We start from the raw sequence: 16,607 nt of genomic DNA on the forward strand, positions 1-16,607 counted from the left end.
AAGTTTCAAGGAGATGAAGGAATGGTGAATATGGTAATTCATTCATGTCATGGATGGCTAAAATTGTCGAGCTAAGTCACTGAAAATCACAGCATACTGACAGCTAGCGACATATTGTGAGGGAAAAGAGGGAATTATAGAAGGGACAGAGCATAAATTGTTCATTATAGTTATCGTCTGTTTAAAGCAAATTATCTTTTTAATATTATGTATGTAAGCCAAGTTATTAACTTTTCTCACAACTAATTAGTGGGCAGCTTCCTGTTTTACACTTCGCATATACGCATGCGTGTCTTCAGTTCTGAAAGTCAATTAGGCGGACCAGCTACGCCCTGTTACTAATACCGGTATCCATATAGCTTTGTCACATCAAAATGAACCGCAAAAGAAAGGAAACCGTTCTGGTGAAATTTAGGCTAGCATAGCAATAAAACAATAGCATTTGTGATCATGTTCCGGTGGTTTACCGCCATCAGCACCGGTTTACAGTGGCGTAGGAAGGTACTTTTGAGTGGGGGGCTGAAGACTGATGGCCGGCCTGGGGGAGGGGTCTAAGGGGAGGGGGTGTCCCCCTCCCCTTTGGAATTTTTTTGCATTTCCAGGTGGCCTCAGATGCAATTTGGTGCAATATAGCACACTTCAACACCCACTCCATTTTGTAAAGAATTTTGCATTTTCACCTGGCCTTAGATGCAATTTGGTGCTTCAAATGAGATTTTTTTCTCATTTGGAAATGAAAAAGGGGTTTTCTGACTTGCGGAGCGGGGGGGCGGAACGATACTTCCGCCCCCACATTTTTCACTGGGGGGGGGGGGGGCTGGCGCCCCCCAGCCCCCCCCCCCCCCGGTTCCTACGCCCTTGCCGGTTTACATTCATGTTATCAGAGAACAGTGAGATGAATATGGCCAACTGCAAACCCTGTCAACAAAGTAACTAAAAACTCAAGTTAGTTTTTTATATAAAATTGCATCTTGCACAGTATCTATGCACATTAAGGTAATACAATTAATTTTTTTTTTGAAAGCTGGGCATTTATGTCATTTATGGTTGTTAAAGGTAAAATTTGGCGCCAGCATATTGATAATTTAAAGGATGTTAATGCTAACTGTGTCAAAAAGTATCTGAATTTTTGATTTATTGATTGAGTTAAGTGACATTAATGAAGTTTTTAAAGTTTCTAAAAAAAATGTGAAATAAGGCCAAAGACGAAGAAAAAGGAGCAACTTCGGCCCGTCGCGGTTTTGAGATACAAATATTTTGTTTTGTACGACTAAATACTTTTTATCAATGTGATAATTTTGAAAACAATATCAGGAATTAATGCCCTTTAACATAGACAGCAAAATTATTGATTGAGGGTTGAACCATGTAATCACTCCTTCATAACTATATGAGATGAAAATTCCATTCGTCGCACTTGTATTATTTTTATTTTGTTGTTGAAATAAAGAATGTTCAACTTAATAAAAAGAGCTATTTTATTTCACTTTGTCCGTTCCGTATCAGATTATAAACCCCTTCTATGCATTGAGAATGGAATCAAGCTCCAATCAATGTTGACAACAATGTACAAATGTTCAATGGTTCCGGTAAACTCTGTTTTGTTGATTCCGTCTGTCGTATTTATAAATTGTGTGGACATTACAACTAACGTATATATTCGATATTTATGGTTTGTTTCTTGTTGAAATATAACTACAGTGGTCAGTCGAATTCTGTTTGTCGCAAATACCGGAGGTTTTGGATTTGGCCCAATAAATATGATACAGAAGTTAGGTAATCACTGCGTTGTCCCCAAATATGAATGTCAGGTACTTATCACCAATGCTGAAACTTCAATAAGCATTTTACTGCCAATCTTAAAGTGGATGTCCACACTGCAGTATTTTGTCTATTTTAACAACCCCAAGCTGGGGAAATTTTTGACGGAAAACCGGTACCCTAGAAGAACGTCTAGTAAGTTTGAACCAATACTGATGACCTTAAACGATTGCGATTCCAACAGAACATCTATAGCCCAAAAGACCGGAAGCGCACTTGGCAGATGAAAATCACTTTTTGTGAGAGTGTATTCTAATACAACAATATTACCTTATAAGTTCTGATTATAGAACAAAACTAGATATGAAACCTCAACAGATTTAGATGATCCACGACAACATTTTGATTAATTCTGCATGACCGCCACCCCCCCCCCCCCCCACTTCTCACCTGCAACGGCATTTATAAGCGATGAGTCCTATATACTCCTCTACTATGGTTCTATTCCTCAAGTTCGGTTCAAACAATATATACAAGAGCAATGCAGTATAGTATTATCACAAACCGAGTCCTGTTAATGCAGTTATTTTGCTGTCGCGATATAATAATTTCCGATCGCAATGAGACAATTTGAATGGCTGCCCTGGCTGGTCGTAGGAAGAACTTTCTGTCCTCATTTTGTGATCAACTGTTATGGAAATCGTTTTCAAAGCACCAAAACATTTGTGATTTAGGGATGTACGGTTACAAGCCTATAGCATTGGTATTATTTAAGTATATATTAAAATAATAAGAATTAATAATTTGAACAAATCCAGTTTTTTCAGACACATGAAATCCATGCCAAAGAAAGAGGTAGTTCAGTCTTACTGATATAAATCATAATGGCGAGATTTGTAATACGAACTCCAACAACACCCATGAAAAGTGATCTCACGAATATAAATAACGTAGTCCTGTGGGAGACAATAAGAAGCCATTAGTGACAAGTGCCAATAGCATCTTCCAAACGCCCCTCTCAAGATAAGTTACAGCGAGAACAATATGGAACTGACACAGAGATGGCGGAAGAGGAATGCATCAGGTTGGAGGGACAGTCGAGGACAGTCAGACGGACTACGAACTGAGGAGACCCTTTACAAAATAAATTACCTCAAAAAAGGTCAACACCTTTAGACATTGAAATGAATCTTCCGTCCATTTCATACCACAAATTCCAGTCACGAATAACAAAGGGCGCTTTCTTAGCACAAAGACATAACGACCACCATAACACCAACATAGTTAGAGCTTTATTGCCACGTTACAAGGACATTACATGCGCACAAGATTTTCAAGTTGTGCTTAAAAGGCAAACGGTTTGTTGTACTCAGTACGTTGAAGTGACATACTATGTATGAAGTATTCATGCGTTGCTTTGAAGTTATCATGTTTACAATGTTTTCTGACATTACCCCCTCTTGATCTCAGAGACTTTTGACCTCTATTGTAAACAAAACAGTTCTTCTACTCTCTAAGGAGGATCTACATGCTGAGTGTGAAGTCAATCCAAGCTTTGCTTTTTGAAGGTTATTTGAATTTATAACTTTTCAGACTTTGACCTCTGGTGACCTCAAATGACCTTTGACCGTCGCAGGTTACAACAGGGTCTTCTACTCATTATGCTGCATCCGTATGACGTCCACAGTAATGTTCATACACAGACAAGAAAAGACAGAGATTTGGGATCCATTATTTAACAATTTCATTGGTACATTTTCTTCTCTGTATCCCGTTAAATCTTAGAAGAACAGGGATTGTTTCTTTTCAAAGGTTAAAAATTAGCAAAGCAACAAGGATAACTTAAAAATTTATGAACAGAGTATGAAAGAACCCCCCAAAAAGAAGAAGCTCCATTAGGATGTGAAAGGCAGCGACATAAGGATTAAAAGTCCTGTGGTCTACCAATTAACAGTGCTATCCAGCCCTTAGTTGGTGTCAGTCTCTATACAGATATTTGCTGCGTGCAAGTTTGAAACCACAGTCCCTTCTACATCGTGTTACCAGGAATGGCACACAGTATAAAATCACTAAGCTCTTCTGGAAATTCCCTTGACCATTCTCCCCAGAATTCGGAGTATAATACTGGCCTGGGTTGCTTGGGAGGTCACATCTAACAATTAGCAAACCCAAAAAGAGCTATTTGTAAGTCAAGCTATGACCACATTTTCACAATGACAATATTGGGATCTCAATTACCAGATATCAGTTTTAAAGGCGATATTAGCAATATCATACAATTGAACTGCCTATGAGGTAAAGTGATATGTATATGAAATAAATATCTGCTGGTATACAGTATCAATAAAGCAGTTTACAGAATATTAGATTACCTGACTGTAAGCTTGTCATATAACTCAAGGTAATGGAATATCATCTATCAAGTTGTCCATGAAAGGTACAATCACAACTTATAACATATATGCTGTTTTTTCCAAATTTGTTTTCACATAAAATAAAATAAGTATTTTAATATTACATCAGTTGCTGTGACTACTGTGTTGTTAAGTTCTGAAGGGTTTATAATGTAAACTAAACAAGGAAAGTTTCTGCAGTTTTCAACTTTCTTTCATTATATTAAAGTTGTCTTATATATAATTACTGGTATCGTTATTACTTACTCATCAATTCAATTGTATCTATAATAACAACAATGTGGATATCTAACATAAAGTCAAACACTCTAGTTCATATGGTCTCCCATTGTAACATGCACAGTATATTCAAAGTGAACACCATCATTTGGATAGTTCACTTTAATCCTGCTTGCCAGCTTGAAATTGAAGAAGTTCTACACACTATCTCTCGTGAATTTAAAAAGGAAGCTTGAGGAGAGGAAGAGGTACAGAGAACTTGACACAATCAAGTAAAAACTACAAGTTTAGAGTTAAAAAGGAATATTATTAAATTTCAATATTATGTATACATGTACACTATACACTTTGTACACAATGCCGTGCCAGTTTTTGTTGTTCATCTGGTGGGTAACATCAAACCTCTGCACAGTGCACTGGAGAGGGGTGAGGTAGCTGCTGGGATGCCCACTCACTATCAGCCTTCTTCTCCTTGATCTAAGTAACAAAGAGAGCATGACAAGCTGGTAAGAATATGTTTTAAAGAAATAAAAGGATAATGAACAAGGTCAGCATTAATGGGAGTGAGGCCATTTGTAGAAAGATCCATATAAAAACCTTAAGAGAGTGAATGTAAATGACAAACCCAATGATATGGTCTATATTTAACCATAGACTTCTGCTGATTCCAGTGACACTAACACTCAGTTTGCTTCAAATTTGTGATATTAAAAAGTGATTATGACCTTTAATTAAACCAGATATCACTCATCAGAAGGAGTCCCTGCTAAGGAGAGACAGGTATAGTCTCCAAATTAACAATTATAATGGGGCATAGACTGTAATTTAATACACATCGAGCTTGAAGTTTCATAAATGGCATCTCTAATATTGAAAAGATTGCAATGGCTCCATTCTTACTATCAACTGCATCAAAACCAATGTGCAGCATTGGAAGTAAAATTCAGTTATACCTTGCATGACATCAACAAATTCTTCTTTCCTGACATCCTTCCACTCCATCAGTCTGCTAGAGGACGGCCTGGCTTCATGTTCAACTAACATTGCAAATGAACCAAATGACAGATGGGCACTCGCAATCCCAAACAGCACTCTGGTGGCCTCTATGTTACTGGAGTCGCCAGTGCTGCGTGCAGTTGTATAGGCTTTTCCAAAGAAGTGTGATGCTTTATCATACTGGCCCTGCAAGCATATCAAATATGGTTGGTAACTTGGTACATACTAAATTCACGCTTTAAATGCTTTTTACTTCTGTAAACGGTACATTGTTATGAAACTAATTTTATTTACAATCTTTTGTGCTAACACTGACAAACTAAAGGATTCTTAAACAAGTGCTGATAAAGACATCCATAGGATAGCAATCTTGTTTGCCAATATTTATAAATGTTCAACTCATCACTATGCACACAAGATACTGATGCACTAAATAACTGGAGCTCTGATGCATTCAAATAACACTGAAGATAAGTCATATAATGATAAACTTATTAAATCTGTTAATATGAAGTCAAAATAAGTAGTTTATGGTCTGTGTATATTTGTGATGTCATGAAATGGCCATGGTAGGAAGGATATCAGTAACATAAGTATTGGGTTTGGAATATGATGTTATGCATAAATTTGTTATTGAACACTTCTCACAACATGATGTACAACATGTTTAAATACCTTTCAATCAGAACAGAAGAAGAATTGAATGGATTTTGTGACATTTCAATGTAACATTATTCATAACCTGAAGGTGTCTACAATGTGAGGTTACATTTTAAATGAGATAATACTATTTTCCTGCACAAAACAAGACAAATATAGCGTCATCTCCATATCATGTTAAGTATAAAGTTGAATATCTAATAGCAAAATGTAAATCAACATAACATGTTAATGTTTAATCATGGAAGTTCAAAGCTAATTTACGAGACATATTTTGTTTTTTGCACAAGAACCAATGTTTGCCTTAATCCTGTCAGAGATCACCCACTGAGTCTCTTTTTTTTATTTGCAGTCTATGGTCTTGTCTGACAAATATAATTTATGTCATGTATCCAAATCTCTGGACTGTTTTATTTGTTTACAACAGAGAGGTATAGGTTGTTTTCCATGTGACATAGGAGCACACTCAGTTGTCAAAAGACAATTCTGCCAAGTTGAGGTTGTTTTGCCAATTCCAGTGACATGGTAAGCTGTCAATAATGACTGGGGCAGAAAACCTAAAACATGCGAGTATATTTCAAACAAGTTTTCTTTTGTTTTTGAGGCGCTATACAGCCACCAACTATTTTGCCTTAAAAGTTTCCTCAAATTTTGGTATGTACCTTTTATTTAATTTTACGTCAAAATTTCTACAATTCTATCTCAACGTTTCGGCTATTTGCTCAAACCTTCAACATCCCATACAATAATTTCAACTTCTTAAACCAACATTTCAGCTTTTCACTTTGAATTTTTGGCTATTTCATCTTAAATTTTTCCTTCCTGAAATTCTGAGTTTGACACCAAAATTTAGGATCTTTACATGGCAGTTTCAAAGCTGTTAATTTAAATTTGGAGATGTCTCATCACAAAATATTGACTTTTTTATTTAGCTGTTCAGTTGTTGAAATTATTAACTTTACAACAAATTGTATCTTCATAAATTCTCCATATTTTAACCTCAACAGTTAACTCAATATTTCAAAGAAAAGTTAGAATTTTGCCTACAGTAATCATGACACTTAAAATATGAACATTTCATTGCCTGGTAGTCTTTTGCTAATACAACAGAATTACTTGAATTATCCATCAGTACCATGGAATGCATCTCAAGTTAGAAAAGTGAGAGAGCAGGAACGTACTTTTGCCACACCCCCCCACCCTTGTCCGTATGCCAATGCATACTATACACCAATGGACATCCTAGCTCTTTTCTATCTTAAAGTTACATAGGCTGTCAGTCAAAATATCTCCACACAAATAGGTCGAAAGCAGTAAACTTACCAAAGAGTTATAAATTGAACCCAAACAACTGCATGCTTGACAATGTGCCTTCTGTTGCTCTGTTTGTTCAGCAACCTCCACAAACATTTCGAGATAACGCACTGCTTCCTCCAACTTCCCTTGCCTAAAGGTAAACAAGAGAGCAGACACTCCAAGTATTCACTTACAGGTACAAAATATGAAAACAAAAGGGAATAACAAACCACAGCACCAACAGGTGTTGACGTACAAATGTATGAGAACAAATTAGTCATTAATTTTATTTTATTTATGATTTTCAGAGTTGACTTGGTTGTTTACATATACCGACAATCACACAAGATATGCTTTCCAAATGCTGTGTCATTAAAACCTGTCGCAGCAATCAATAAAACTATCATTTTGTGGGTCAATAAGATGAACAATCACCCTGGCATGTGTGTATGTTCTGTCAGTACGTAAGGGTTGTGTATCTTGGAATGCGATGGACAACTAGATTCAAAATCAAGCCTGTACTTTGAGAAGACAAAGGTCATTCATCTCTTCCTGAATGTTACAATGGGTGGTTATAAATTTCAAAGACCACATTCAAACATTTACACATAGTTATACCCAGAATAGAAGATCTACCCACCCACTATAAATGTTATCACAGTTTCACTTTTCCATGTGTTTACACAAATTATTCAGGCCTTGATTTCCATTTCCCTCAAACGATCTTAGACCTCCAGAAAGAGACAATTATTCTTGGATCTTGATGCTATGTGTGACCTTTATCTAGTAGTTTGGAGTTACCATGTTTACAAGGTTTGCAGACTTTGACTTCTACTGACCACACACCAAGTATATAATGCAACCATCATCCAATTTGTTGAGTTATCATGTTTACAAGCTTGCATCACACACACACACACAACCACATACATAACAGCTAGACCACATGGGTTACTTGTCTTCCAAGGGAAACTAACCTAAGAGCAAAAATGATCCTGCTCTACAAAAACCATTCAAGGAAACTTTCTATTTATGGAATAAAAATAATAATTAATTAAAATGGAAGTTAGCATTGTGACACAGTGCATTTCAGTATGATGTCAGTACGATGTCATACGACCCCCATCAAAGTTCAAAGTTTTCAACATAGTGTAGTACTACAATATGATACAGTTGCAAACAGCCAGGGACAAGTTCAGACAAAGCACATGTACAAGGTCTTGAACATATCTCAACACTGACATACATTGTGCTACAAATTTCATCATTGGTATGCAAATTAAGCAATACACATACACATTAAAGCAAAACATTCCAATCCAAAAACAAAGAACTAAATCTTTTCATGTGAACACACATAACTTATCATTGTGTTCCCAATATAAGCAATTAACTTTTTCATTTAATAGCAATGTTAACTTTTGCCACCAATTCTTCATGCAAAGTATGCTAGACTAGGTACGTGTGCCAGGGAACTTTGCGGGTCTAAGGAATTGTTTGTTTGTTTGTCATAGGCAATGAGCAGTCTTTTCTGAAGAACCTTACCATGCATGTGGCATCTATGCAATAAACAAACAATATATTTTGTAATTAAGAGTACTAGCACCTGTCAGAAGACAACAAGTTTAAAAACACAAACAACTGATTTTAAATTTCTCTCTACCTTTCATAGCATTTGGCAATAGCTTCACAGGCTCTCCCCATTCCTTCTTGATCCTTAAAATTCCTGCATAGATCCATGTATCGGCTCAAATACTGATAAAAGAGGGCGAAATGATGATAAAATTATACCAGACTTGATATTTATTACATAGGAAGAGTTAAATAGAAGAAAAAAAATCACGGACATCCTGACACAAACAATATCAGGAGGATCATCTGCTGTACATTTGATTATTTTTAAATTATGAAAATATTAAATCCATGTAACTTCACATCTGGTCATGGTACACAGCCGCCACCTTTAGTAAGTCAGTTGATTAAAGTTTCATTAATATATGTTATATGTATTCACTGTGTTATTCTAAAATAAAACAAAATAAATGTAATAATAAAAACATCATAAACATGTTTATGACAAATTTAAAACACAATATATCACTAGCTTACTAGGTGCTTGTAAACTTACACCATATTGATCAATAGCTAAATCAAGGTCATCCCATCAATGCAGAATACAAGACGTACAATTAACATGAAACACATTTTTGTGAAATCGTAAAAATAGCTGTTTCTTCATGACTTTCTGCGTTATTAGCAACAAACCAGTTTGGGTATTACCATCAGACTGTACCGTAGTTGTGTAAGGTGATGACCAAATACCCATCTGTGGTCAATCACAATGTTGTGGCATAGGATGAGGATGAGTATAAACATGGACGATGCCATCGCAAGCATTCTTGGTAAAGGTAATTAACTAATGTGCTAAGATGTATCATGTATGATAAATTAATGTGTTTTAAAGACCCAAACCAAAGGATCATGCTCCATGTTGTACTACCTCCAGTGCTGTTTCAGCATCCCCGGCATGTTCATACGCAAGACCTAATTTATAACTCGCTTCTCCTTCTTTCCTCCCATCGCGACCTGCAGGAACGACAATACATAAGTTTGGCCTCTTATCATGTGTCATTTAGTTCAAATTTGTCATTTAGTTAGAATTAGATAGCAAACACTTAATTTTATATATTTGGTCTTAAAATAAAGCTATTTTATACAAAATGTGGTTGAATGCCTTGAGCAATGCAATAACTTCAATCCATGACATGTAAAAAATTAGCTTCTTTCCACCAACATTTTACAACCTATTTACTAACAATTTACTAACATATTAAAACCTACCCTTAATCTAATACTGAAGAGCACTCATGTGAAAGTCTGTCTCATTTGTTTCATCATTGTACACAAAGAGTTCCAATAAAGGTTTAGATCACACCAATGTTGTCATAGGGCTAAGCTTATGTTAGCATATACATAACATGTAAACTGATAATTGACTGGTACTGGCAAAGGGTTCATAAAGAGAAGTTAACCACTACAATCATATCAGCCATACTGATAATGTGTGACAATATGTCTTATCACTTACTCTCCTTTGCCATATCAAAAGCTTTCTGCAAACAGTTGATTTCCTCTTCGGTGTCTGTTTTTCGGTGAGTATCAGCTATGGCAGTGTACAACCTCCTCAGATGTTCGCACGCCTCTGAATGCAGACTGATTCCTTCTTCAGTCTTCCACTGCTTCTCTTTGGCCAGAGTGTAATATTCTTCAAAGTGGGCTGCTGCATCATCAAACTGACCTTAAATGAGAAAATTCAGAAATATTTAGCCGAAATGAAGTTACTGCAACTGGACCAAAGAACAATTTTTTTTTTTTAAATTATCATTGTCACCTTTAATGAGGGTAGTCCTGCTCAGTGCAGAAGCACTGCTTTCCAGAGGAGCCCTCAAAGATTAATTTCCCTTGGTCAGAACTTCACAATTAGATGAAATTGTAAATGCAGAACTGAAAATGGGTAATCTCAGAGCATAGTATGTTGAAGGGACTATATGATAATGTAAAGTTTCTAGATATGCTAAAGTGGCCACAGAGTAATCCTAAGCATTTTTGTCATTTTTGGATTGCCTGGAATAGCTCAGTTTGTGATATTGGTAAGTGTTCACAGGCTTCAATGGCAGACTTCACTTAATTTGTTCTACCAATAAGCAATGCTTCTTCTTCACAGTAGTTCCAATAAAAAGCATACTCTGCCACATCAGATAGTAATGTCACTTCAAGTATTATATCTATGTATATAAACTTATGTTATATCAGAAGGCAGCTATGCACAAGCATTGCAGCAATCTGTGGTAAAATAGTTTTTTACTTACTTCTTCTTTCAAAAGCCAGACCCATGTTACAATGGGCTTCACCCACCACCTTTTGGTCATCATCTGGAACTTTGACAGCCATTTCCAAACAGGACTGGAAAAAGTGGTCAGAGAGGGTCAAGTCCCCTATCTCTAAGAAATAATCAGCAAGCTTGTGTCTTGCAGCATAGACTCCTCTCATATCGCCTAATGAAAGAATAAAGATAGACGTGAAACACTCAACAATAACAGAAATAAAATGAAAGTATTCATCACAATGTGCTTACAAGTGTTCAGAAATTGAAATCATTTCAACACAGTACACTGGCAGGTAAATTGCATTCCATTGAACTTAATATGATGATAACTTATTATTGGTCAACTACATCCTTGATAATTTGGCTGTTTTATTGTTTGTAGTTTGTCAATAAAGCTGTCTTATGAATTAGAGGTTTCCCCCCTTACCAATAAATGGTAGAAGGCTGATCAAGTCAAGATTATCAAGGTGGATTTCACATACTATGCATAGTAATACAACGATTCGTCACTGTTACATGAAATAATGTTTGCAAAGGCTTCACAATGCCTGTGTTTGAAATATGAATGGTCACTATGTGTATATGTTATAAATTGTTTTATATTGCTGGTTTTGACCGAGTCTATAATTTACCAACCCATTGGAAAGTTTGTACTCATTAACCACCCCTTTCACATTAACCATGTAAACAAAATGTTTTTTGTACTTTTCCGCAGAGAATCATCATCTCAGAACAAAGTTTAACATCAAAGTCATTGTTCTACCAACACTCTGCCATTGTCATTCCAAACATCTACATTTGATGAAATATTCCTGAAACAGTTTATAAAATCACCTTCTTCTTGGCTGCTGAGGAACAACTCAAACTATACATAAATCCAAGCATGTCAGCAATTGAAGTGCTGTCCTCTTTGTTTTTTCAATTCTTTTTATTCTGTCACATATTGCTGAAAGTATAACTCTAGTTAATCATGACCTGCAGACATATTCAAATTCCATTTCTTAATAGCAGCCTAATCAGAGTTAATTTCCAGTGAAGTGTTTATTGATTCTTTGCTTACATATTCTCAAGGACAATTCAGCTTCTGTTAGATGTTGTTTCATCTTATCCAGCTTTGCATGCTGATCAGCCAGTAATGTCCTATCTTGAACCAAAGAGTCAACTCCTGCTGAATCAATCAGGCCCTGCTGATCCTTCACAAGGCTAAATACCTCAGAAAACGATCTGTGAAAACCATCTTTGAGGACCTCAAGGCACAAGTTGTGAAAGTAAGTGTTGCGATATCTGAAAAGAAACATATTCACCTTCTGGTTATCATATCCCAGACGACTAACAAATGTGGATGAAAATAGGAATAAACAAGAGATGTTATTGGATGTTTGTAATGGAATATTCTTAGTTTACTTCACCTTGTCACACATCAGAACTATACTGCACCACAACATCACCTCTCAAATTTTGATTTGGAGCCCATTATCGTACAATCCTAATAATTTCCACACAAAGCTATTATTTATGAAAGCAGAACTGTAAAAGATATAATCAACTTTCTGACAGTGTTGATGTTTTGCACTTTTGAACTAGATCTACTACATGCCATGAAAAATTCACAAGTAGTAATAGCAGTTAAGTATAAATTTCAAAATGCTGCATTTTTCTAGAATATTTGGTTTATTGGGAGATAACAGAACTGTGTATTAGTTCTCACATTGTGCTGGGCAGTAAATAGCAATGTTAGGCAGTACAAATGCAGGAGAGTGTACTGTAATATCTCTGCAAAGTATGGATATTATAAGAATTGTTATGCTCATTGGAATGAGATGTCTGTACAAGAATTCCAGTAGGTAAGTAATGCAACGTATGGTAGTCAGCAGTACACACTTAATCAGCATATAACATACATAATATATTTAAAGCAGCAGGTACTAAACAGAAAACTGTAAATCTAATCACTGATGACAACAGAACTAAATACTACACAATTAACTGCGAATCTGGTTCCCTGTCAAAGTAATACAGTAAATTACTTTGCACTGAAATAAAATTTACTCCTATAAAGAAACCATTTAATTATCAATGAATTTAACATTAATTTTGTTAACTCTTTGTCCAATTAAAGTACTTATTTCATTGGCTTACATCTCATATCTTTACCTATTTCTCCATCACAAAATTGTGATGAGATAAAAGATATTTCTCAGATTCAGGTGTGAAAAATCAAGTAGTAATTAACAGGTGTTTACCATGCAGTCATACATTATTGTAGCCTTTTTATATCTGTTCGTGACTGTAACATTGCTTCCATACATATGTACACACATAAATACATGTATTATTCATCATGGTAACTCAAACTATTAGAAGAAAATTATGAGATGGGTCGAGGAAAACAAAAACACTATTTTAAATATTTTGAAAATGTCTTAGGAGCGCAAGTTACTTACCGTTGTGCATCCAACTTTGATAAATCTGACTGTTTCTGTCTTGAATGTGATTTCAGTCTTTGCTCTCTAGATCGCCTTCCTTGTACAAGATGTGCAGATGGTCTGGATTTGTTTGGTGGGCTTGGTATTCTTTCTTCCATCACAGGGTTGTTGAGTAGTGGAGAATGCACTTGTGTGTTACGAATGACTGGTAAAGGGGCTGCCATTATGTCACAAACAGCATATATGCTTCTTTTGGATTGGTTTTATTAACTGCATCAAGACAGGAATGGGAAACAATCTTGTGGTCATGAAAAGCTGAGGATCTGGGAAAGATCCTTTGGAATTAACTTGATTTGTAAAAATAGTCGTCAGAGTAAATTGCAGAATACCAGGCAACTTGCGAACAACGTACGAAAACGTGGTTTCATTATTGTAAAATTGTTGGTACTAATTTAGAATCTGTACCATTCCTAACCCCTAACCTTACTTCCTAACCCTAATTCCTAACCCTAGTAAGCTTTCCCATTCATATGGTACGGATCCTAAAGTTAGGCCAAATTGTTAATAATAAGTGACTGGAACCACCACCTTTACACTAGAATAAGTGAAGTTAAGAGACACCATGCTGTGTCAGTAGGCTGGCTAAAGTAGCCTAATGCTAACTTGGATCTCCTTGAAAAGCTGCCTGTGTTAAAGTCCTATCCTTTGCTGGGCTAGCCTACGCCTAATTGTTATGAACAAGACGCAACGTTAGGAATAACACCACCTGATATAGGCTAGGCCTCTCCTAGCTTAGGCTAACAAGGTACAGTATTATATTAAAGCATTATTATTAAACTGAAGTTTTCAAGCCTATCCATCCTTACTTACGTTACTTGTCTATAGCCTAGTCTACGTTAGTAGGGCTACGAAGTACGATACTCCGTTTTAGCCAAATGGTAAACATTACCCAACAACCTCTCAGTTTTATTATCATTACATTAATACTACTTGTATGCATTCACACAACTTACAAATCAATCAATTTCACGATCTGTAAACGAAGCTAACAAGGCATTCGCCTTACTCTGTTACACTAACAGTAACGTTATGGACATGTGCATTCGTGTGCCGAATAAAATCAGTTCTCTACACCAAAAATCGTGAACATTATCTGATGAGACTTCGGTATTGTCATGGCAACCTACCAACAGCGAGCGAGATGACTATCCAGTGGCATCTTGTTATATATAGTGGAATGCTGCCATCACTTTGTTCTACGGTTGGCCCTGATGGTGATGCTAACATATTGGCAATTTTGTGTTCCGATTTCTTTTACTGAAATTTTCAAGTACAGGTTGAATTTCTGGGATATATTATATATATACGATACTTGCAGAATGTACCAATTTCAGAAAAGTAAACATAAGAACTATAATGAATCAATAAGAAATCAACTTTGGATTGCGTTTCTTTGGGCGTTCATATATATAGGAGTAAATATCATACTTCATAGCTTTTCTACACCCTCAGCTCAGGACAAGACCTGAATTTGGTGCTTTCTACTTGACGGTACCGGAAACTGTTCCTGTAACGTTACACTAAATACAATAAATTCAAGTTCATAATAAAGAAATGGTATTTACAGGAAGTAACACAATTCCTTAATAAAGATCCCAGTTGAGACACCGATACCCAAGGGCGTAGGAACCGGGGGGCTGGGGGCGCCAGCCCCCCCCCCAGTGAAAAGTATGGAGGGCGGAAGTATCATTCCGCCCCCCCCCCCCCGCTTCGCAAGTCAGATAACCCCTTTTTCATTTCCAAATGAGAAAAAAAAATCTCATTTGGAGCATCAAATTGCATCTAAGGCCAGGTGAAAATGCAAAATTATTTACAAAATGGAGTGGGTGTTGAAGTGTGCTACATTGCACCAAATTGCATCTGAGGCCACCTGGAAATGCAAAAAAAATCCAAAGGGGAGTGGGACACCCCCTCCCCTTAAACCCCTCCCCCAGTCTTCAGCCCCCCCCCTCCACTCAAAAGTACCTTCCTACGCCACTGCTGATACCTAACGTGTCTTGCTGGGAAGTAAGTTTTTTGCATGGAGAGGGATGGGAAATAATTTGAACTGCATGAGAAGTACGAGTTGCTGGGGCGGTCAGCTACAAGATGAAGAACGTTACAAGGCGTAATGCCAAGCATTTCTTTTATATAGGGTGGTAAGCCGAGCTTTGGTCCTACGTATTTCTACTTTACCCCAGTTCAGATCTACAAGCATATTGTTAACACTGCTAGTGCATCTGTAGTCATCCATAACAAATTTTGCTGCAGTCGTTGCACTGTTCAATAGATCCATTGTGTGTAACATAATATGGGTCCCATATCGAGCTGGCATTCTCTAGCTTTGGTCTAACATAGGTCTTATAGGCAACTTCCTTTGTGGATGATGGACAGTTCCACAGGTTCCTTTTTAAGAGCCCAAATACTTTGTTTGCATTAACAGATTGTGTGATATGTTTTGCCCAGGAAAGATCATTTGATAACTCAACACCAAAATAAGGATGATGTTTAACCTCCTAAAGTACTGAATCTCCAATGAAGTAATCGTTGGAGATTTGCTTCTTGTGGATCATATGCATAACGAAACATTTGGATTTATTACACTTCATCTGGCAGATTAACTCCCATTTGTAGAGTGCAGTTATATCGTCAAGTGAAGGCTGATGCAGTCGCTGATGGATTCAATCTGAAAGTACACAATGAAGCCTTCCGCAAACAGCCGTCCATGCTAGATGAAACACACTCCGGCAGGTCGTTAATGAAAGCTAGGAACTAAACAACAACAGTGGCCAGATGGCTGTGCCTTGAGGCACAACAGAGATAACTTCAGATCTTGTTCAAACTCACCATCATTGATAACTTTTGTGATCTACCTGTTAGCAAGCTCTCAATCCCGGCCTTTGTAAATAT

At 36.6% G+C, this 16,607-nt stretch overlaps 1 protein-coding gene across 1 annotated transcript; it reads right to left on the reverse strand.

Moving 5' to 3' along the window:
* Nucleotides 1-3,488: 3,488 nt before the first annotated feature.
* LOC139979849 (tetratricopeptide repeat protein 29-like) lies at nucleotides 3,489-14,849 on the reverse strand. Its single transcript, XM_071991004.1, has 10 exons — nucleotides 14,672-14,849; nucleotides 13,677-13,928; nucleotides 12,293-12,516; nucleotides 11,216-11,401; nucleotides 10,435-10,644; nucleotides 9,847-9,932; nucleotides 9,010-9,101; nucleotides 7,374-7,497; nucleotides 5,348-5,576; nucleotides 3,489-4,871 (listed from the first exon to the last, which is right to left on the reverse strand). The coding sequence occupies exons 2-10, from the start codon at nucleotides 13,880-13,882 to the stop codon at nucleotides 4,852-4,854; spliced, it is 1,377 nt and encodes a 458-aa protein (XP_071847105.1). The 5' UTR covers nucleotides 13,883-13,928; nucleotides 14,672-14,849; the 3' UTR covers nucleotides 3,489-4,851.
* Between the last annotated feature and the right edge of the window lie 1,758 nt (nucleotides 14,850-16,607).

Source organism: Apostichopus japonicus, chromosome 14, assembly GCF_037975245.1.
Source record: "Apostichopus japonicus isolate 1M-3 chromosome 14, ASM3797524v1, whole genome shotgun sequence".
Lineage (NCBI taxonomy): Eukaryota > Metazoa > Echinodermata > Holothuroidea > Aspidochirotida > Stichopodidae > Apostichopus > Apostichopus japonicus.